Source organism: Malaclemys terrapin, chromosome 7, assembly GCF_027887155.1.
Source record: "Malaclemys terrapin pileata isolate rMalTer1 chromosome 7, rMalTer1.hap1, whole genome shotgun sequence".
NCBI classification, from domain to species: Eukaryota; Metazoa; Chordata; order Testudines; family Emydidae; genus Malaclemys; species Malaclemys terrapin.
Genome location: NC_071511.1, coordinates 120,589,592 through 120,611,811, shown reverse-complemented (window position 1 = coordinate 120,611,811; position 22,220 = coordinate 120,589,592). Strand labels below are relative to the sequence as shown.

The 22,220-nt window shown below is 45.8% G+C and overlaps 1 protein-coding gene across 2 annotated transcripts in view; it reads right to left on the bottom strand.

The window, feature by feature from the left end:
- Positions 1-22,220, bottom strand: part of SORCS1 (sortilin related VPS10 domain containing receptor 1) — a 417,040-nt gene that overhangs the window by 55,380 nt on the left and 339,440 nt on the right. For both annotated transcript variants that reach the window (XM_054033265.1, XM_054033266.1), the window contains exons 10-16: positions 19,082-19,228; positions 12,575-12,677; positions 12,228-12,304; positions 6,871-6,962; positions 5,466-5,573; positions 3,569-3,686; positions 2,015-2,145 (exon numbers count right to left, since the gene is read on the bottom strand). In XM_054033265.1, the coding sequence (XP_053889240.1) occupies positions 2,015-2,145; positions 3,569-3,686; positions 5,466-5,573; positions 6,871-6,962; positions 12,228-12,304; positions 12,575-12,677; positions 19,082-19,228 (776 nt within the window). The remainder of the gene's footprint in view (positions 1-2,014; positions 2,146-3,568; positions 3,687-5,465; positions 5,574-6,870; positions 6,963-12,227; positions 12,305-12,574; positions 12,678-19,081; positions 19,229-22,220) is intronic.

Below are 22,220 nucleotides of genomic sequence, written 5' to 3'. Positions count from 1 at the left end.
ACCAGCAGAATTGCTGTCCTGATGCCACCTCCTTCCTCCAAATCAAGCCTTGCTGTTAGTCACTTAACTCATTTCTTTCTGTTTGGCTTCCCAAGCTTCGCTGGGAAATCTAGGTAAAACTAAGTGACTTTTTATATTAAAAGGAAAGCAAATCAAGTGGCCTATTTTAGTTACTGAGCTGGGCTTTTTCCCAGGACAATGCAGTGGGCTGTGTGAACACCAAAATGGATCAAAATCAAAAATCCAATTCCAGAAAGTGAATGACTCAAAAAAGGAGAGAGAAAGAAAAAGAGGAGAAGAGGCGGGGACAGCGATATTTGCCCCAGCGATAGTATGTTTGTATCATCTGTGCTACAACAAAATCACAGTCATAAGAGTGAGGAAAGTCCTCACAGCTGAGCTAGACCTATCGCCAGTCAGCACAGCATTGTTTGAATAGTGTTTTCTCCAGCCTACTTTTAAATGGCTTCCGGGATCCCGGCCTGATTTTCAAATGGTACCGAGCATCATTGACGCCCACTGATTTCCGTGGGATTTGGGGGTGCTGATCAGCTCGGAAAACAAAGCTGCAGGTTCCAATGCGGCAACATTTCCTTGGGAGACGACACCAAATCTAGCAGGTGTCACTCTCTCTCTTCTCAGGAAGTTTTCTCCGGTAGTTTTTTTTAAGTAAATGTAGAAGAAATATGATTTTTTTCCTCTTGTAAATTTCCTCACATTGCTCCTAGTCCTACAATGCAGTGCGTGCCTGGAGCCCCAGATCTTCAGTTTAAATGAAAGACAACTAATAAAACCCACGCATTCAGTTTTAAGGAAATAAACAAGGAAAAGAGACCTTAATATAATAAACACCGGGGGGGGGGGGGGAAGAGGGGGAGGATTTTCAACAGAACCGACTCCCTGTGTCCACAGTAAATTACAGCTTGTAAATCCCAGGGGCAGTTCGGACTTAAACCTTGGCTGTTATGGTCCCCACAGACATTCAGCAATCCAGAGTAGCTGGAGCCCTGGCCACACCCCTCTCATCCCCTAAATCCCCCCTTAGCCTGAGCACGCTCCTGGCCCACTCCTATGATGGAAAGGGGGCAGGTTATGATAAGCACCAGCTGAAGCTCAATGGGATGTGAGGGAGTCACAATCCCAATCCTTGGGAAGACACATCCAGACAAGAATAGCTAACGACAGTGCCCAGCTGCACTGAATGCATCTTTTCGTGTTTACATGTTGTATCACACTGCCCTGTATTCCAGAATCACGGCACTCCTGCCACTAGTCTCTTTGGGAGGACAATGGTCTTTGAGGATGAGATCATTAAAGCAGCTTCTCAGGGTTTGAGTTACACTTGCGGAGTTAATTTATGGCACCAGTTGTTTTTATGCATGTTTGTCTTGGCTTTTACTGGCTGTTTTATACAAAAAAAAAAAAACAACAACATTGTAAGAGAGGACAAAAACAAGGAAAATCATCATATCCTTGGAGCAACACATCCAACAAGGCTGCAAATAGCAAATGAGCTGAACCTCTTAGGGTCCATATTACAGCTTATGGGTTGAATTCACAACCCATCACAGATCCTGGTGGAGGGCCTCTGGCAATGGAAAGGGCACTTGGAGGTGAGCTGGGGGCAGCACAAAATAACCACAATGCCTCTCTGCTCAGGAGTTCACACCTAGACAATTCAGACCCCAAAGTGTGCCATGCTGCACAGGATAGGGACATGAGCTAGACAGCGGGTGAATATGTCAATTCAGCTTGTTGGAGCCTTTGCAAATGGTGATCCTGACAATTTCTTAGGGGAGGTTAATGCTGCCTGTTCCAGCAGATATCTTTGTCACTCTTTTCCTGAGCTCTTGTTTTATCCCTGCGCCAGCAGGGGGTGATCGATCTCCATACCTGCCCAAACATGCTCCTCTAGATATCTGCAAGCCTAACCCTTTGTATGCAGATCAAGTGAGTATCATGTTGGCACGGGCAGACGCACATCCCACATTTGTATCCCATCTGCATTTCTTACCAATCAAAGTCTGCCTCCGTGCAAACACATGGTTCCGATGCCATGGCCCCAGCGTATTTTCCCTGCATGCACTTCTTCTCCGATTTGCGTTTCTTGTAGATCCGTTTCGCTCCCATAATGCACGCTTCTCCCTGAAAACAAAACCAGAACAGTCTATCCTTACGCCATCGTTATTATTTTTAGCACCCCAATTTGGTAAATTTTTAGCAGTTGTGGTGACATTATGGGATGATTTTTTGGGCCAAATTCTCTGTCGGTGCAGATGTGGACCAGACTTTCCCCAAAGTTCAGGGGTATTTGAATCCAGAGTTTTGATTCGAGGATTAGATCTGATTTATACCTTAGGTGCCGTAACAACTGACAGCACAGACTGATCCCTCTGATCTCTGAGATACTGAAGAGACAGAGCTAGTCCATTTTTTTAAGTCTTCTTTTTTAGCTAACCAGCTCTACTGAACTCTGTCATTTGTTTGTACATAAAGCTACTCCATAAATTTTGAGTACAGGATGAGCATATTGTCTGTTACGCACTGAACTCAAACACTTGTTATATAACTGACTAAAGAACCCTGTGAAATGTTTTTTCTCTAGGGAAATCAGAGAAGAGAAGGCTCAGACTTGCACTCTCAATAGGAACCAAATCTAGAGGCAAGAATACGGGGCAGTCTTCCATGAATAGTTTCACATGCTCAGAAGCAGACGTCATCGAAGATGGACTGCGCAGTCCTTGGCTTTTTAGCTTATGCAAGCACAGAAAGACAAAAACAAAATACATTTGGCTGGCTTATATTTTACTCCTGTTTGCATTGCTGGATGAAAACGGAGCTTTTTCACAGCTTTGCCTGGCTCGTGTAAACAAAGGGCAGAGCAGTGGCCAGGGTAAAATAGTGTTGCTGCACGGACTTCAAAGGAGATGAACATCAACTGACAATCTGACTCACAGTTGGGACTTCAGTCTTGCGTTTGTGTCTCACTGGAACAGTCAGTCTAAGCCCAGCCCACTTTAATTTTATATTACCTCTCAAACCCTCTCCCAAGAAGTTATAAATAGAGATCCCCTAATTCTCTGAGAATGTGAACAAGTTCAGCTCTATCGACTTCAATAAACCACTAGACCACTTGGGCCATAATTTATTCTAACCCTACAGAATATAAGACACCATGTAGAAAGTGTCATGAGCTAGGAATTATACTCTAGGGCCCAGATTCTCAAAGGTGCCTATCTCCCATTGACTGTATTGGCACTTAGATTCCTATGTACTTTTGAGGATCTGGGCCTATATGACTATCTGAGCCATGCTTGCAGGTGTCCAGGTAAAACTTGGAACATCTGCTTCTTTCTAAGCCCTGGCTTGTATCCATTAGAGATGGAAGCAGCCCGTAGGCTGCAGTTTGAAGCCAGTGTATAATTGAAATGAAATATTACAGGCCAGTAATAGTTTCATCCAGTGACTCTGAGCCACCAAATTAGCAGGAAAGGACCTTGGTCTTCACCAGTGTTCAGCTGCAGAATCATCAAGACCTCAACTCATATCCAGCTTTCATGCTTCTTACCTGGCTATGGAGCTGCCACGGCCGGTAGTCCTCTTCTGCACATCTCCTGTCAAAAATTGACTTGTAGTCCACTTTCACCAGCTGCCATTCCGAGCGATGGCTGAAGTGTCCGAACACTCTACAGAGCACAGCAAGGAAGAATTTATACATTCAAGGCATCGCCAATGCAGCCTCCTAGGTATGGAATTTACCCAGGGTCAAATTTTCAGAAGCGTCAGAGGGTACGTCCACACTGTAGCTGGGAGAAGTGACTTCCCAGTTCTGGGAGATGTACACATACTAGCTCTATTGGAGCTAGCATCTAAAAGTAGCAGCATGGTCCCAGTGGCAGGGAAGGGGCTCTGTCTAGCCACCCAAGTACAATCCCATCTCACCTCCTATGTACATACTTGGGCAGCTAGCTGAAGCTGTTGCCAGTGATGCTGTGGCCACACTGGTGTGTGTGTGTATACACACACAAACTGGGAATTACACCTTCCAGCTGCAGTGTAGAAATATCCTAAGTGACTTAGGATCCTAAATTCAACTGATTTCAATGAGATTTTGGGTAACGTTTTCAAAAGCCCTTAGGTGACATAGAAGCCTAAGTCTAAATGAAAGTCAGTGGGACGTTGGCTTCTAAATACCAAAGTCACTTTTGCAAATGTAACCCCTAAACTATTAAGACTGTTTATTTCAGGACAAGGGTACAGTTGTTGAGCTATGACTGACACTAACAAGGGTCTTTTGAGGGTAACACAAAAAATGAAAAATGATCTTCTAAATATCTACTAGAGATGGGACAAATCTAGGCCTCAGGAATCGGAACCACTGGCTATTTTATGGAGTGGGGATGCATGAGGTGGGGAGTGGCACCCTATCTGAATGAACTTGCCTGTAGGATTCTGGTCCTAGAGCAGATCCAAAACAAGGGAAATTTGGTTTTCAATTCTGGTTTGGCTTTGGCTGAAACCTGATCAGGAGAAGAAATCTTAGAGGCCCAGCTGATGGTTTGCCAAAGGTTTGCCATTTGAGGCAAGAACAACCCACAGGATTTTAGTATCACTGAATCCAAACTCAAATCCTGTCCCTGGTTCTACCACAAAGCAGAACCCTGGGCTCCAGTTTAATCAAAATCCAGAACCAGATCTGGATCCGAATGGCACCTTCTTAGTGCACCTTTATTTTCAGCAGCTAATTTCCAAACCACAAGTTCTATCGATTACAATGCGATTCATTTTCACAAGCAGAAACTGAAATTCTCTCACGTTTTTTGCAAATTTGAGCCCAAGCAAAATGTCAGGGTGAGTATAGATTTCTGTGCTACGCAGAACTCGGAATCCCACACTGAAACTAAATCACAAGTCCCAGGCCACATTTTGTCATTCACGCTTACCATTTTGCAGCATCCCAGTTAAAAATACAAAAGCACGGCTTAAAAACAAACAAAAAAAACACCCTATTTTTCATTCCAACATTCACCTGCAACGGGTAGCTCTGCTTAAAGTCTCACAAAGCTTCAAGAGTCAAATATTCACATTGATGGGCCACATGGCCACATTTCTGAAGCTTAGGTGGATCCCACGTATGACCCTCCAAGTCAGATTTAAAAATGTCATTAAAGTTAATGTTTAACATTAAATATACACAAGTTAAGAGGGAAGGTGCTGTACATCTGGGGTCAGGCTTGAGTTATGAGGGTTACCGGTATTACATGCAAATGTTGCTGACTTTTGGCATCACAAGCATGACTGCATATTCCTATCCCCTGCCTCCCCCATATCCCAGGTTCAGTCTCCGTACACAGCCTGGCCAGAGGTGTCTTTACACGAGAATCTGGCCCAAGTACGTGTTTATGGTGCAGTTCTCATCAGAGTTAACTTGATGTTGGCTGTTTTCCTTTTACATGCTCACTTACGTCATGATCAGAGTCTCCTCGCCAGGCTCACCCAATACCCCGTCAACAAAGAGTGGGGTGGACGTGAAGCTGTACTTGCTCCAGGATCTCCCTTCATCGAAACTTAACCTAGTGGGAAAAGCAGAAGGGTCACCATCTCTCAGACACAGCTGCAGGAAACGGAGCTGCTGGACATAAAGAGACAAAAGGTAGGAGCTGTCTCAACAGCTAGGCAGGCCAAGTTTTAAAAAAAATGACTAAGGATTATTGGTGCCTACTCCGAGTTGCTTTAAAGATGCTTGATTTGCAGCACGTTCTGAGCACCCACCCTCTGAAAATCAGGCCCTTTTAAAGTGTCACTGAGCATCATCATGCCGAGGCTTCCAAAACCAGTAGTCGCTTTTGATAATCTTGATTTTAATGCCCCACACAAAGGTTTCTTCTGGTTTGGCCAAAAGGTCTCCATCCCACTACTGCTGAATCCTTTTAGCCTGCCAGAGCAAACAAACAGCCGTCTCTGCTCTTGGACACTGCCGTGTAAGTCCTAGAAAGAACGACTTGTTTTGGGCATCATAAATCAGAGCATTGATCAAGCTAGCCTGGCATGATACTGCTAATCAGCGGCCAATACTTAAGTGGTGGTAACTCGTGAAGTCTTGTGTGAGACTGTAATTTTAAGGGCAAGATGGACTCTGCAGCCAAGATTTTTAAAAAGTGACTCGTGATCCTTCAGCTTGAGATACCTTAAAAGGAGCTATTTTCAGAGTGCAGGAGCTCGGCACTTTCTGAAAACCGGGTCCCTTTAAGGCGTCTCAAGGTGAAAACCCAAAACCACTCGTCGCTTTCTAAAATCTTGATCTAGATATTGGCAAGATGCTGACCGTAGTGCTGGCTACGGAACGATAAACAGCACAAAGCGATGCTCTGTCAAACAGCTCAACAGCTGCTCCGAGTGGTGACAATGCTACTTGATTTGGTGGGTAGCCCTGACGTTATCTAATAAAGTTGCGGCATAACTGCTGCCCTCCACCTAGGAGATAATTTCATCCACGGTTTTGCAAATAAAGCATATTTGGAACTCATTAGGAGACTCATCCTACTCCAAACTCCAACTTAATGGTCAGACTCTAGGGGCCAAACCTTCAGCTGGGATAGATCAGTGTAGTTCCAGTGATTTTAATGGACTGATGCTGATTTACCATCGCAGAGGATCTGGCGCCAGAACTGTAACCTGTTTCCCCACTTGCACTTGTGTGAAATCGCCAGCACTGCTTTAGCCCTTATCAGAGTGAATGCATGTAAATTTCCTAATTGACATATTCTGGCATTTAGCTAAAAAAATTAGTCACAGCTTAACTGCCAGCAGCACATAATGTGGAATGAAGGACTCCCGGACAAATGGGATCAGCACGGTCACAGTCATTACCATAGATGTCTGATAGGCAACGATGTGTGTTTCATGGCGACCAGGACACCACCTTGATCCAGGTATAAAAAACTGTGCTCCTCTTCAAAGATCTGCAAAACATACATATACCCAGATCCGTTTTCCTTAGCCCGGATTACAGGCCACACTCTTATTCTGGGAGAGGCACTGGATGGGGATATGTTTACCAAACTACGGAGCAGGGGGAAGACACGTTATTACCCAGACAGTTCCAATTTTTTATGTTGCTATCTTGCTGCCCCCTTGTGAAATGCATTTCATCCTGCCGGCTGGCAGGGAGAATTTATTTGAAATGTGATACTTTTAGATCATCACTCATCCCCACCCTGCAGCTCGGGGAGCTTTGTTTGAGGTGCAGGGAGCTTCACTTTGCAGGTGACTTACAAAGACCATATGAGAGGGTTTTGAGAGGACAAAGAGAGCTGGGCAAACAATGCAAAAATTAATTTCCCTCAGTATTTGTTCACATATTAAAACAGGTTTCCTTTGGTCGGGTCCCTTTTATATTCTCCTGCAAACACCCATGCAGTCCAGTTTTGGTAGTATCCCTGGATAGCACATTTTAAGATCACTGCTTGGCTAGTTTAGGAATTCAGATTTTAGGGGTCTAATCTCACGTCCATTGAACTTGACGGAAAAGCTTCCATCCACTTCAGTGACACAAAACCAGGTTCTTGTGCCACAGAACGAAAAGAGTTTGTGTAAGATGCTCTCGAATGGCCAATAAATGATGGAGACCCAGGATCTGGTTGCAGCCATTTCCCCAGCAAAGATCCATCGAACAAATTATTCATTTGATTAATTAGTCACTCAGCTCCAGCAACAATAAAGGCCCATTTCAGGTAGAGAGGAAAGTCAGTCCAGTGGTTCGCGCTTGCCTGGGACTTGTGAGACCTAGGGTCATTTCCCTAGTCTGCCCTAGGACAAGTCAGAGGCTCTCTGTGACTCAGTTCCCCATCAGTTCCTGTAGAGTGGAAATCACAGCACTGCCTACTTCACAGGGGTGTGGTGAAGATGAACACACTAACAAAGTGAGGGCTAAGAGATGGGGGCCAGGTAAGTACCACAGAGAAATAGTTTTGTGAGTGTCCCTGGAAGTCCCTGCCATTTCCTTCCTTTATTCACCTTCGGAACTCCTCTGCACCGCTCCCATCGGCTTGAGTCATCCTTCCTTTTTTTAAAATGGGGGCAACATCCAGACTCCATAAATGCTGATCCGTGGGGGCAGGAGACGCTGTATAGCAACATGAAGGACTCTGCTCTCCACTTCTCCACTGCTTCCAGCCCATGCTAACACTGGAACGCTGGAATGTCCAGACTGAGTCAGACCAGTGGTCCCTTGAATCCAGCACCCTCTAATCATCAGTGGCCAGTATCAGACACTTCAGAGTCCAGGCCCAAGCAATGCCACTCCCCACCTCCGAACTCATCTCTCCCGCAAGGCAGAGCATTTGCCAATCCAAGACTGACTATTTGCATTGTTAAAAACACTTAAGTATATACTTAATTTCAATGTATGACAATTATTGCATGTTAAATAAATGCCAGCTAATTATTAAAACATATTTAATGATGCTCAGCAGCCATGCATTAGATTATCCAGCCTTCTACCTGATTGCTAAAGCTCATCAGTTATGCGCTCTCAAAGCAAGGGATATTTAATTAACATGCAGAACAGTGGGGAGGGAAGGGGGCAAACACATTTGTTTCAGTAATCACAGTGTCTCGCTCGTGTGGCATGAGGCTTTGCTTTCTGTGCCTGAGATTTATAATCCGAGCAGAACAGGAGATATTTTTCATTCTCCATCCATCTTCTTTCAGGTTAACTCCTTGCCTTGATGTGCTCCATCAAGAGGATAATATGCTCATGATTCTGCTGTGCTGTCCTTGTAAGCGAGGACCTTGTATTTTGGAGACTATGTTTGTATTTGCAGTGGTTGTGCTGGTGACGGGATGGGGATCCTTGATAATTGTACTGAGGGTGTAATCATCAGAAGGGAGAGGGAGAGGAACTGTGGAGGTTCGCACAGGGGGTATAACTAAGAGTAATATGAAAGGAAGAAGAAACAGCACTTCCCCTCTCTCATAATAAATGAAAGAAGGTGACTGCCAATGAAATAATAAGGCAGAAAACTTAATAATAGAAGGGAAGGGTTTTTTTTTTTTTTTTATACTAAACTAAACACATGTTAACCTGTAGAGCTCAGTGCCACAGGATATTACTGAGGACAAAAACGTAATCATATTGGGGGAAAATAGGCATTTATATGGATATTAAGAATATACACAGTTATGCTAGACAGGATATGAAACGTAAGCGACCCAAACATTGATGCTTAGGAACACAGGAATGAAAGAACCAGCATATTGGATCAAGTCCTGTAGTTCAATATCCTGTCTCAGACAGTGGCCAGCACCAGATGCTTCAGAGAAGAAATGCTGGAGCCGGCAGCTATGGGATAATGTGTCCACAGGGAATGTTTCCTCCTAACCAAGTTTAGCAGAAGTGGGCTAGTAATCTAAGGCCCAGACCCAAAGCTGATTACAAAGTCAATGGAAAGGCTCCCATTGATTTCAACAGGCTTTGGATCAGGTCCTAAAGCATGAGTGTTTATATCCCCTTCATGGAACAAGCCAACTACTGACGGGGGCTTCATAGAAATTTCCCCCTTTTGGATGAATCCATGGACACGTGTCCATTCCCAAGGTTAACTCCTTCCTTAGAAGCAGCTGGTCCAACAAGGACAACTGGCCTGATCCACTGTGGTAATTTGTAGGTCCTTAATGAGATTAATTAAACAAAGGGTAATGTGGGCAGAATATCAGGGGAAACTGTAACAGTGAGATTGGTATGAGGGTGGAATAACCTCCCAGGGAAGAGGAGAAAGTGACAGCCCTTGAGCAATGGAAAGCTACAGTCGATTGATTTAAGTGCCTTCTCTGTGCTGAAGCTCTGGTCCACCAGGGAATAGACTAGAAGATGGTGACACTACCTTAGGGTGCTCAGGATGGCGAATCACCTTGTTCCCTCTGCCTCCAGTGAGATAAAGTCAGCTCCCTAACACTGCCAACCCTGCAGCCACTCAAGTACTCCTCAGGGCTCTGCCAGCCCTTCTTTGCCTTGCAGGAACAAAAGGTATACCCCCGCCCCCGAGCCCCTCTACATGCATCACCTGCAGTCATGCACTGCTCATAGGGTGACCAGAGGTCCCGATTTTATAGGGACAGTCGTGATTTTGGGGTCTTTCTTATATAGGCTCCTATTACCCTCCACTCCCATCTCAATTTTTCACATTTGCTGTCTGGTCACCCTAACTGTTCAGCCCATCACCGGACACACAGAAATTACCAGGTTCGCTGTTCCCAAAGGGAACAAGACATACTTCAGCTTGTTTGATTCAGCTGAGTCAGTTTGCTTAATACCACAGCACTGAGATGTATAGTACACTCCCCATCAGGGGCGCCAGAACAGTGGGGCCTGGGTGAGTTACAGGGGAGAGGGGGTGGAGAGGAGTGAGTGGAGGTGGGCCCTGCTCACTCACTCCCGTCACAGTGGGGCAGCAGGTGGCCTCCCCCATGGCCAGGGGTCTCTGCTCTATTCTCCGAAGGTCTGCAGCATTTGAATCCCTTGGGACAAGGAAGGGATTCAGATAACACAAAGGTTTGGATCATATTGGATCATAGGGTTTTGGGAAATCAGGAGTATGCTGTATACTGTAAAAGGAGAATAAGTTTATTCACAAAGAACAGAGATCCCAATGAGAAGTAAGTGAGACTACTGGACACAGAATGATTGCGAAAAATGAACCATAAACCGCAATCCTAGGTACTCTCTTCTCAATGGTTTACCTGTCCTATTGAATAAAATAGATTTTCTTCCAAGGATTTAGTCTTTGACAGAGGTGCTGGTTTTCAGTCAAAGTCAGGATCCAAGTTTTCATGAATACCCCAGACATTTCAAGGTGTGTCCCACAGTATTGGATCCCCAAATGGCTCTCTCAAAACTCATTGTGTTGTCCCCATAGTCAGGAGGACCCTTGCTGTTCTTCTCTTCCTGTTGAGGGATAGCTCAGTGGTTTGAGCATTGGCCTACTAAACCCAGGGTTATAAGTTCACTTCTTGAGGGGGCCAGTTAGGGAACTGGGGTAAAAATCAGTCTGGGGATTGGCCCTGCTTTGAGCAGTGGGTTGGACTAGATGAGGTCCCTTCTAACCCTGATATTCTATGATGACTTCCCATCCCCCAGTCGACTCCTATTTCAATGAGGCTTCCATTGCTTTGGTTTACAATGCTTAATCTACATATGAACCTATGTAATGTATGTGAATATGCTCCCCTTTGTCTGGCAAAACCAGTTTTTCACCTCTACTAGGGATTAATACCTCAATAAAAACTATAAGGACATATTTTCCGTATATAGACCTACTTTTTAAATATAATCAGTACATACACATTGATACCTTACAAAACACTGTTTATAGATGGCTACCACAAAAGCAGTGTGTTAGTTGTGTTAGTTTGCCAGGCTTGATAGGAGTTGCTGTTATAGAACAATGAAACCGTTTCCCAGTTGGCACTCAGGGGTCCCTAGGGTCACAGTGACCTAGGAAGGCTTTCCCATTTCTGATTTCTTCTATTCTCTGTCAAGAAAGTATTTGCTACATTAAACTGGGAGTATTTTACTTGTAAGAAAGGACATGTGCAACCCATCCAAGTAGATCTCAAGCAGCAGTTGCCAAGCTGAGGTGGGCGGGGAGCCAGTCACAAGTGTGGCGATATCTTTTTGTTAGATCTGGGCTCAAACTACAATTTTTATCTATTGCAGGTGCTTACTGGCCCCTGTTGCCATAGTACCTGAGTGCCTCACAATGTTTAATTTATCTTCACAACACCTCCCTGAGGCCGGGCAGTTCTATTATCCCCATTTTACAGATGGGAAACTGAGGCACAGAGAAACTAAGTAATTTGCACACACTCACACAGGAAGTCTATGGCATGGATTGAACCTGGCTCTCCCAAATCCTATGTAAGTGCCCTACCACTGGGCCTTCCTTCTCTAGATGTCTGCTCCAGCCACCCAAAACTCTAGCGTAGCTAAACTCCCATGGAAATCAACAACCAAACTCCCTTAAGCTGTATTTGAAAATACCAGGCTTGGTGGCTTGGGCACATTCCCACTTTTTAACTGGAAATAGTGTCAGAAAAAGCAAGTAGGGATTACTATTCGCTTGGGTTAGTATCAATTATTCTGCCACTAAAAAGAAAAACACATGACCTTTTTAAAGAAAGCACCTTCCCTTCATTTGCCACTCATGGCTGCGATTCATGTTATTTACCTGTCTCCACGTGTTCCCAGCGTCCGATGAAACAAACATGCTGATGTCGTTGTCTGACAATTCGGTACCTATGTTACCTGTAAGGAGAACATTATTCAGTGCAACAACATTTTAAGGCATAGGAAAGCAAGCTGCCTCAGTGTTGTAAATGTTCTTTACCTTTTCCGAAGCAAAGGATTTCAGTGTTGGGGAGGGGGGAAGAATTGTCATCTTAGTTTGGCAAGGAAACGTAATTACAAGATCAAAGTCCAAATACTTCTATTTCCATGCACAGTGGAAATGCAATAGGCGAAATCTGATGTCTACAACACTTTATGTACAACAGATAGTAACTGAATGTTTCATACCAGAAGCCACGATAATGCTAGGGGCAGTATCTCGGCTGGCGATGTTTCCTGATGTGTACGGGTTCTCGGAAACCTTTAGGTGAAGGTGCAGCGAACAATAGGGCTGGAGAGAAAGGGGGTGGGGGAGGAAAAGACAAGTCATAAAGGGCATCCCATGCACTCTCCCTTCCCAATGGGCATTCGTACATCAGAGTGATGGCCATGGAACATCAAAACAGAGGACTGGAAGGGGTCCCCTACTATTGTGGACAATCTGTGAGAACCTAGCTTTTCTTACTCCTTCCCTGAAGGCTCCAAAAAAGCTCATTGCAAAATAGAAAAAAAACAACAAAGCTGGAAGCAAATGGAATGCCAGCCCGAGGGACATGTGCCAGCCAGTCTGTGAACAACAGGGTAACAAGGTCTGATGATACCATTAGCACAGCTCTGCGAGCGAAGCACTGCAAGCTGCTACGTACTGACACGGGCAGCCTAATGAAAAGACAAACCCCAAACTGTCTCTCAAACCCTGGCAGTGACAAGCTGGTTCTCTCTCTCTCTCCCACTCTTTTGATTCCTTTTATTTAAAGAGATCTGTTCCATGCCACAGTAACAAGGCAAAATTGTAAGGATAATAACAAAGAGGAGAAGAGTATTAGATGCCTCAGCTGCATGGTGCATGCGACTGCTGGTATTATTCATGATTATTATTATTTAAAAAGCACAGAACTTATATCCTGAGCCAAGGAGCTTGCAGTCTCAGGGTCTGTTCTTGACAACAGATCCACACTCAAGATGCCTCGCTCCCATGCAGTGTCCAATTGGAGACAATGAGCTGATTCATAGAAGTTAGACATGGATGAGACCCTGCATGAACACTAGAAAGGTTGTGATTTACTGAGTGAAAGGAAATATCTGCAATGCTGTACAATAGCAAGCTATTTTCAAATGCCAATCTGTTAATGGTCAGCATTGTTTTAGGCCTTCCTTTGGTTAGTTCAGGATGGTCACTTGGAGCATAATATTGTCCCTGTTGTGGACACATTTGTGCCTCTCTGAGTTTGAAATGTGAGTCCCTCAATGAGGATGTCAGCCACCCAAGTCAGCAAGTACCACTCCCGCAAAGGTGAGCCCAATGGCCGTGTGGGGAAGAGGGAGGTGAACTCTTGCTGATGGGACACAAAGGAAAAGGCCAGGGTGGCATGGGTGGGAGCATCACTAGACAAGCAGAATAGGCCAAACGCCATAACCGCAGCTGACAGTCTTGTAGGGTCAGACTCCACGGCAATCCAGAGGAGAATTCTGGGAGAGAATCCACTTCGGCTAAGCAGAAAGGCACTCAGGGAAAAGGGATTCTTCCTTTTAAATTTCTATCCATTCTGAAGGGCTAAAGGGGGAACATGTTTTTCAAACCACAATAATTAATGTTGCCCTCTGGCATTTTGCAGATGGTAGCTAATGGAAGTAATTCACCCAATCCCCCGCTCCAACAGAGATTAGCTCGCGTCTTAGCCTTCAATCCTTTTAGATTGTTCTGCTTGAAGTTTCCTTTTATCTTGTATCTGTATCACTTCCTAGATACATATTATATAGGTGTAAGTTCTACTGATGGAAAGTGCTATATAAAAGCCAGCTATTCTTACCATCGTTATTACATAGATACAGGGTATAGACAACAAGTACTAAGACCCAGGGCCCCAGTGCAAGAGTTGACATGCTGCCTATCAAGTGCACAACCATTTATTCATCATAATGCAGTAATGCCTAGAGGCCCCAACGGAGACCAGAGCACCACCTAAAATCGGACCTTTCCTCTCCACCCACACAGCTAAAATTATTGCTCAGCTTCTCATCCTCTTGCCTAATGCAACCTTCTCCTCTCCGGCTTTGACAAATGCCTTCTTGCCCCATGTACATCCATGCAAAGGTGTCCTGGCTTGTCACTTTAACCCCCCACTCTTTGCTTCCCTCCATTGGCTCCCCCTTCCCCACCGCATCAAACACCAGCTTCCGGTCTCCGCTTTTAGGCCTATCCCTGCACAGCCTATCATCTCTCCTATGATACTGAGACATCATTAGCTGTTATTATGAGTTATTCATTTTGTGGTAGCACCTAGGAGCTCTAGTCATGGATTCAGACCCCATTGTGCCCACGCGAAGCTGGGTAACTAACACCCTGAGGTTCCTTTGCAAGCCCCAGCCTAAAACCTTGCCCCGATTGGGCACAATCTCCTATTTCTATTGCACTTCCACAAGTTCCCTTTTCCCCAAGCTCCTTCTGAACAAAAATGTCCCCATGGAGCCCTGGTTTATTTGGAAGCCTCTACTACATTTCTAGCAGCTCTGCTCAACAAATCTTTTTTCTAATCTCTGCGCTCTGCTTTCTGTGACTGGCACGTCTTGAGTCCTCACGCCGCACAATCTCCTCACTGCCATTAGCTCCAAAATTGAAAGAAGATTTTTAACAGCTTGGGTCTCTCCTCCAACTCAAAGCTTGTTCCACTCTTATTTTGCATCACCGGTGCATTTTCTGTACAGTTTTCCCCATTCCTTTCCCCAGCTACAAGGCTCTGACTTTTATTCAACCAGCGAAAGGAAAACTGGCAGCTGGCTCTTTCAGAAACTAGAACATGTACTGGGACAGGTGATCTAAGTCAGTTTAGTTCAGGTTTCTTCTAATTCCTTCCTAGCAAATTTCTAGCTTAACCTGTGAGCAAGACCTTCCGTGCCCTATTTGGTCCCTGATCTGCTGGTTTTCCATCCCTTGATAATACCTAAGCATGAGGAAGTGCCCATACCGGCTCAGCCAACGGGTGTGGCATCCTACCTGTTTCTATTATTTGACACTCCAGGGGAAGGTTAAAAAACAAACAAGCCCCTCTGACCACATATTTCACGTGGCCAGTTTGTGGAATGCTGTAAGATGGGTGAGGGATGGCCACCTTCCTTCCCCTTCCCTATCCCTAGAGCAGGGCCGGCTCCAGGCACCAGCTTGTCAAGCAGGTGCTTGGGGCGGCCACTCCAGAGAGGGGCGGCACGTCCAGCTATTCGGCGGCAATTCGGCGGACGGTCCCTCACTCCGGCTCGGAGCGAAGGACCTCCCGCCAAATTGCCGCCGCAGATCGCAATCGCGGCTTTTTTTTGGGGGGGGGGCTGCTTGGGGCAGCCAAAACCCTGGAGCCGGCCCTGCCCTAGAGGCAATGATCCAAAGATGACTGAAGGCAATGGACAGACTCATATGGACCTTAGATCAGGCCTTGGTATTTAGGCCTAGTTCCCAGTCCAATGCGCAGCAGGGAGCGCAAGGTTGTTGCTCTCCAGCACTGAGTGGAGGCTACGTGGGATGGGAGTTAAACAGGAGACATAGTCCCCTGCAGAGAGTGGAAATAAACAAACCAGAGATGTGCTTGTTCCATTAGTCAAGAGAGCAAGCCGGGGGGAAATGGGGCAAGATCTGGATGGGGAATGGGCATGTGTGAAGAAATTTAAATGCAACCCACAGAGTACAAAGAGATGCTTGGCCGTGCAGTTCCCCCCCCTTACAGCTCCTATCAGTCAGGAGTAAACTGACAGCTGGGCAGCAGCACGGCCGTTTCATGCAGGACTGAGTTCCCCAGGTCCTGTTCCTGCCCCATCACCTCTCAGCTTGCTCTCAGATGACGTACACTCAGCCGCAGCACTGTATGGGATGAAGCCGGGTGTTGCCCTTGGCTTGCATAGCTATGATCCTGTGGATAATCATGATGTTATCCAAACCTTTGCTATCCAGTTCTTAAGCACAGCATTTAAGAACAACCGCACTGATTAACCCTTTGTCATCAGGAGCTGCCCTCTCCCCAGTGTAAACAGCTTATAATATCATTGCACTGCAGGCAGCGTTACTAGCGTCACAGGCTTTGTAAATCCGGTCGCTAGCCCAAGGGCACAGGTAACCTATGTTGTGGCTACTGGCGACTCAGCGACAAACTGGGAAAACCTGTGGGCTATTTCTACAGCTATCATGACAGCTGTTACATCGCTGTTACAGGGATGCAAAGCAAGCCCTGATATTGGTGAGGCAGTGTAGTCCAATGGGCTGAACCTGGGGCCAAGAGTAGATAGCTCTACAGGGATAATTGGTGCTGTGACACTGTCTAGCTGCATGCCCTTGGGCAACTCACTTAACTTCCCTAGGCAAAATTCTGCTCTCGTTCACAGCAGGGCAACCCCATTGAGCTCAGTGCGACACCTTCCCCAGCTGTAAAATGGGGATCATAACAACAATATACCTAACAGAGTTTCCCAGCACTGAGTGGGTGCTGCTGTAATACATAGAATGATTACATGCAAGATTCAGAAGCTGAAACTGCTGTTGGTTTATCGTCAGTCTTACAGGGCTGGGCTCCCACACCAGAGCCCAAACCCTCCAAAATCCTAACCCTAGTTTCCTTCAGTCTGCCAGACGTTCTTATAGCTCTCCGATTCCTCCATTACTTTGAAGATCCTGGTGCAGGACTGCTGCTCGTTTCAAGTTTGACTCTCTGGGGAGAGGGAGGCAAGGAGCGTAGGTGGAGTGGGGAAACATAGGGCTCTGTCCACTAGCTTCCCACCTCTTATGTGCCACAATTAGGGGCTGGCTACCTGCTGTGGATAAAATAAGAACCTGCCTCGTTCTGTGCTCAGAACTCAAATCTCAACTTTTCTGAAGGCCTATAAAATCCACTTATTTTTCTTTATGTTTCATTCCCACTCCCCCCATTCACAGTTCTTGCCAGTTTTGCAGAAACAGAAGTACTACAACACAATAATAATAACAACAATTACCACCTAACTCTCATACAGCACTTTTCATCCGTAGATCTCAAAGCGCTTTCCGAAGGATGTCAGTATCATGATCCCCAGTCATAGATGGGGAAACCGAGGCACAAAGAGGGGAAAGTGACTTGTCCAGTAAGAGTTTTGGGTTGCGGTATGTATTTTTTTTAAAAATATTTCTTGCCTTGACTAGAAGCAGCAAGTCCTAAAAATCTTACAGGAGAAATTGTTCTCATGAGATGCTCTGCTCGGTTCTGTACACCCAAGAGGCTCAGATAACCTTTGGAGAAGTATCTGCATTTTGTTGTGCTGATCCAATCTGCGCCTTGAGGGACGTCCCGCCACCCTAGTAACCTTCTCTTAATGTCTCAGTCATTTCTGTGCAAAAGTCCCACTGTCCTGTAAATAGGCTAGTAAATCCCTGGTACCCTGCTGAGAAAGTACATACCCCACACTGCAAGTGAGCTGGGCTACTTCTGCTGGGGTACGTAAAAAAAGTGAGGAGCATCATTACCACATGGGATTTGTGTTACAGGAGATGGGCCCAAACCAAAGCCCTGCCCCAGATCCGACTTTCACAAATGGCCATTATATTTATAATAGGCTGAGCCAGAACCCTTGGCTCTAAATGCACTTGGATCTGACAGTAAGCACTTCCAGACAGACACGATGCACCCATCACAGGTATTTAGTATATACTGTTGCCGTAGCACTTTGGGGCCCCAGTCAGGGATCGGGACCCCACTGTGCTAGAGGCTGTACACACACATGCACGGAGAAGATGGTCCCTGCCCCAAAGAGTTTACCATCAAAGCCAATGATGAGAGACAGCAGGTGGCTACAGCAAAGAGACAAGAACAGCGAGACCATTATGGGAAGTGCTTCCTGAGCCTGACTGGCTCCCAACAGTCAGAGCTGTGGGGGCGTCCAGATTACTATCCCAATCTCTGTATGGGCATGCTGATGATATTTATTTTGAAACGGTTGCAAAATTCCATAGAAACTCCTCTGAGTTCTGTTTTGCTAAGTTATATATACACCTCTACCCCGATATAACGCGACCCGATACAACACAAATTCGGATATAACGCGGTAAAGCAGTGCTCTGGGGGAGTGGAGGGGGGAACTGCGCACTCTGGCGGATCAAAACAAGTTCACACACACACACACACACACACAGATTTTTGTAATGTCTTGACTGCCCTAGTCTCTGGCTACGTAACAAATGAAAAACAAGCAACATATAATAATAAATTACCTACAATGGACACTACAAAGCCCCCGTCCCCCTTTTAATTCTGCAGCCTGTGCCCATCTCTGGCAACTGGACTGCCCTATCTCCAGAAGATCCTTCCTGAAAACTCCACTGGTCCCCTGCTGGCACCTACAAATAGCTCGCTCTCCCCACCTAGTGTGCAGAATTTCAACTACACAGTGACAGAGTCTGTATCTTCACCTGCTGCCTAAGAGGAGATCATCAGCTCTGCAGAAAGAAGCCTCATTATAAAATGTTTCCTTCATTAAAGATAAATAAATAAATAAAATAGCCGCTCTTCCTATAATGTCTGGCTGCCCAAGCCTACCATCACTGTGCCCTTGTAATGAAGATTCCTGTCCGTGCCATACAGCATAGCCATGAAGACCAGTCCTATTTTTTTTTTTTTAAGTCAGGATCATCTTTGTGTTGTTACCTGGGGCAAAGTTATTGTTGTTGTTTTTTAAAGCAGCACTTACTAGGAGGCAACGAACAGGGTTTCCTCTCAGATCAGTGTCTGGAGCCTGTAGCAAGCGCCAGTCTCTTCCTTTGTTGTAGGTGATGAAAGTTTTCACTTGGTTGTCAATCTTCTTGTTAGCCAAGAACATTCCCTTTATCCCTGCTACCTAGGAAAAATTGACATGGCTGAAAAAAATATATCAATTGGACTCCGACCTTTGGTGTGCACATGTGATTTCTGTCAAACTCAGCAGGGAGTCAGTCACAGCATCCGTGTGATGGAGTCAAGGGGGAGAATTGCCAATGGGTATTAAAAGGAGGAAAGTGATGGGCTTTGTTGGAATAACACAGAGAAGTGCTGCAGATGGGAGAGAAAGCTTGTGCTTTCGAAGGAGTGTGGAAACCTGAAATGATGTAGGTAACACTCAGTACAAGGTGACAACCCCTCTCTTTGGTAAGAGGAAATACACAAGGAACAGTCACTCATTTCTCTCTGCTGAGTCAACCACAGCAACTGCTCCCTTGCAAAAAAATGATAATTAATACTTTGCATTTCTATAGTACCCTCCATCCAAGAATCTCAAAGTGCTTCATTAATCACTGGCATATTAACCTTAGAATCCCCTGCGTGCATTTTTATCCCAATTTTGCATGTGGGAGAAACTGAGGCACAAAGCAGCTACAGTGACTTGCCCAAGGTTGTGATAGAGTCAGAAATAAGAACCAGATCTTCTGACTCCCTGTGCAATATTTTATCCACAAGGCCAGGCTCCCATACTCAAAATCCCATGGGGGTTGTGAAAAAATGCTGTGTGCTTTGTTAAAAGGTGGATTACATCTAGAGTCCTGTGAGAATCAAGCAGGAACATATCTTCGCTTTGCCCAACGCACCTTGCAAAACATTCCCAGGTTGTTCAACACACTGAAAATCAATAGTGCAATATCCATTGTAGCTTGAGAGCGAGTCTGTTAGGCTGTCGCTTTATAAACAATGAGAACTATGATGGGATTGGAGGGGGGAGGGAACCTTCTATCTGCCATCGGGATGGTTCAAGTGTCTTCTTCACTTCTGCTCTGATGGCAGGGAAGTGAAGGAATCGATACACAGTGTCAGCTGTCGGGCCATTTTATTCACAGCGGTTATTACTTAATTGGCACCAAACTGCAAACTCCTGAAGCAGTATCAAGAGCTGTTTTGGCCTCAACGTACTTCACGATGAGCTTAGAGGAGAAGTTCCACAACGGGCTCTTTTCATAGCAGTGGAGAGTAGCAAGACACGCAGGAGAAGTTATGCGGTACCTGACAGTGAGGGGACTGGCTTCCCTCCATGCCTCTCCTAGAGGCCCCATCCTTTCCAGAGAAGCCACCTCCCGCTCTCTCTGCATAAGATTCACCTGCCATATATGCTGATCTTCCCCATGCCGATTCCATTAATCTCTACCATGCATTCTCCCCTTCCCCCTGTGATACACAAACTGGTTGCCCTGCTGCAGACAACCTCCAAGCATGTGGTCCCAGCTCACTTTTGAGACACCTGGTCCCACATTCAGGCTTCCCCTGCCATGATGGAGCTTGCCCCTTCCAGTACTACAATAATACTGCATCATGTGACTCCTCCACCATTGCTAAGGCACCCACCTTTCCCTTAGGCTATCCTGCTCTGGGACATCCCAGCTTCACATGGACCTTTCCCTGTCCTGGGAGATAAAGGGGTAGCCCCTCCCCAGAGGATCAGAGGTGGGAGTGACCTATTGTGGTCTCATCCCTCCCAAGTTGTATAAGAACTGTGGTCCTCAATCAGACCCTGGTCTTTAGTCCTTCTCCCACCTCATGAAGAAGAGAGATGAGCCGATGGGGTGGTGGCCTTTCCTGGGCTCACTTTTACCCCAACACCTGCGCTGAGAAGATCAGCGCCTTCCCCTGCCCAATGACTTGCTGAGAGGGGAGGGCTCTGCTTCCTTTCTGACTTCTCCCCAAAGAAAGGAACCTTCCACCCTCAATTCTCCTTCCATTGGAGCAAGGGCCTAGCACCAGGGGACAACTCACTGGGCCCAATCCTCCTCCCCACTCAGAGAAGGGAAGAACTGGCAAGCTCTTGTTTCTCTCTGCTCAGAGACAGCATTATGATTTGTGAGACCTCAAGCAAAAAACAGGGCCTCAAAGTAGGGTTGACAGCCCTCCAGGATTGTCCTGGAGTCTCCAGGAATCAAAGATTAATTTTTCATTAAAGATGATGTCATGTGATGAAACCTCCAGGAATACATCCAAGCAAAATTGGCAACCCTACCTTGAAGTGTTGGTAGGTGGGAAATCGATCCTTGAGTTACCTCCTCCCGGTTTGTTGCTGAAGGAAGGAGTGGGTGGAAAGGGACCTACAGTTTGCAGTGGAGCACAAGGCCTCCAAAATATCAGGGCCACTAGCATCCCTTTCTGTTTGTGCCTAAGGCCAGTCTTCCCTCTGCTGCAAAAAATGGAACTATTCCCTTTGGAACAGGGTCTAGCCCCTTTACTCATATCCAGTAATGTCTTATGCCACAAACCGTCCCATCCATTTCAGGGGCACTTCTCATGAAGTGAGGTACTACTCGGCATGAGTAAAGGAGGCAGAGCCTCGCCCTTTGTGACATGTGAACCTCACACAGGGCCAGACTCTGTTGCACTTACTGACAATGAGTAGCACCTTACTCTGCTAATCACCCCACTTCATGGAGGGTCTGATGCTTACTCACACTGAACAACATGGTACTCCTCAGGTGGTGCCACTGAATTCAGTTGGGACTGCTTGGGGGTTGAGGCCTAATGCCTCAACGGTATTTCGTCGCCTAGCTCCCCTTGATTTCAAGGGGTATTAGATGCCTAAATATCTTTGAGGACCTGAGCCTAAGGTCCTGCTCACCAGGAATAAGGAGATCAAAATCTGGTCCTTATAATGGAGCCAAACTAACTAGAAAATTAATATTTGCTATAAATACAGCCGGAATACTACATTTTAAAAAATGTAATCATTACATCTGACGTGGGTTTTCCCCCCAGATTATTTCTGGTTTCTTTGAAGAAGTGGAAAGATACCAAAATAGAAAAGGTGTACTGAGTCTACCCAGGGGTGAAAGTAAGTTAAAGGACTTACCGGTACGCCCTGAGCAGGGGCATGGCCTCAA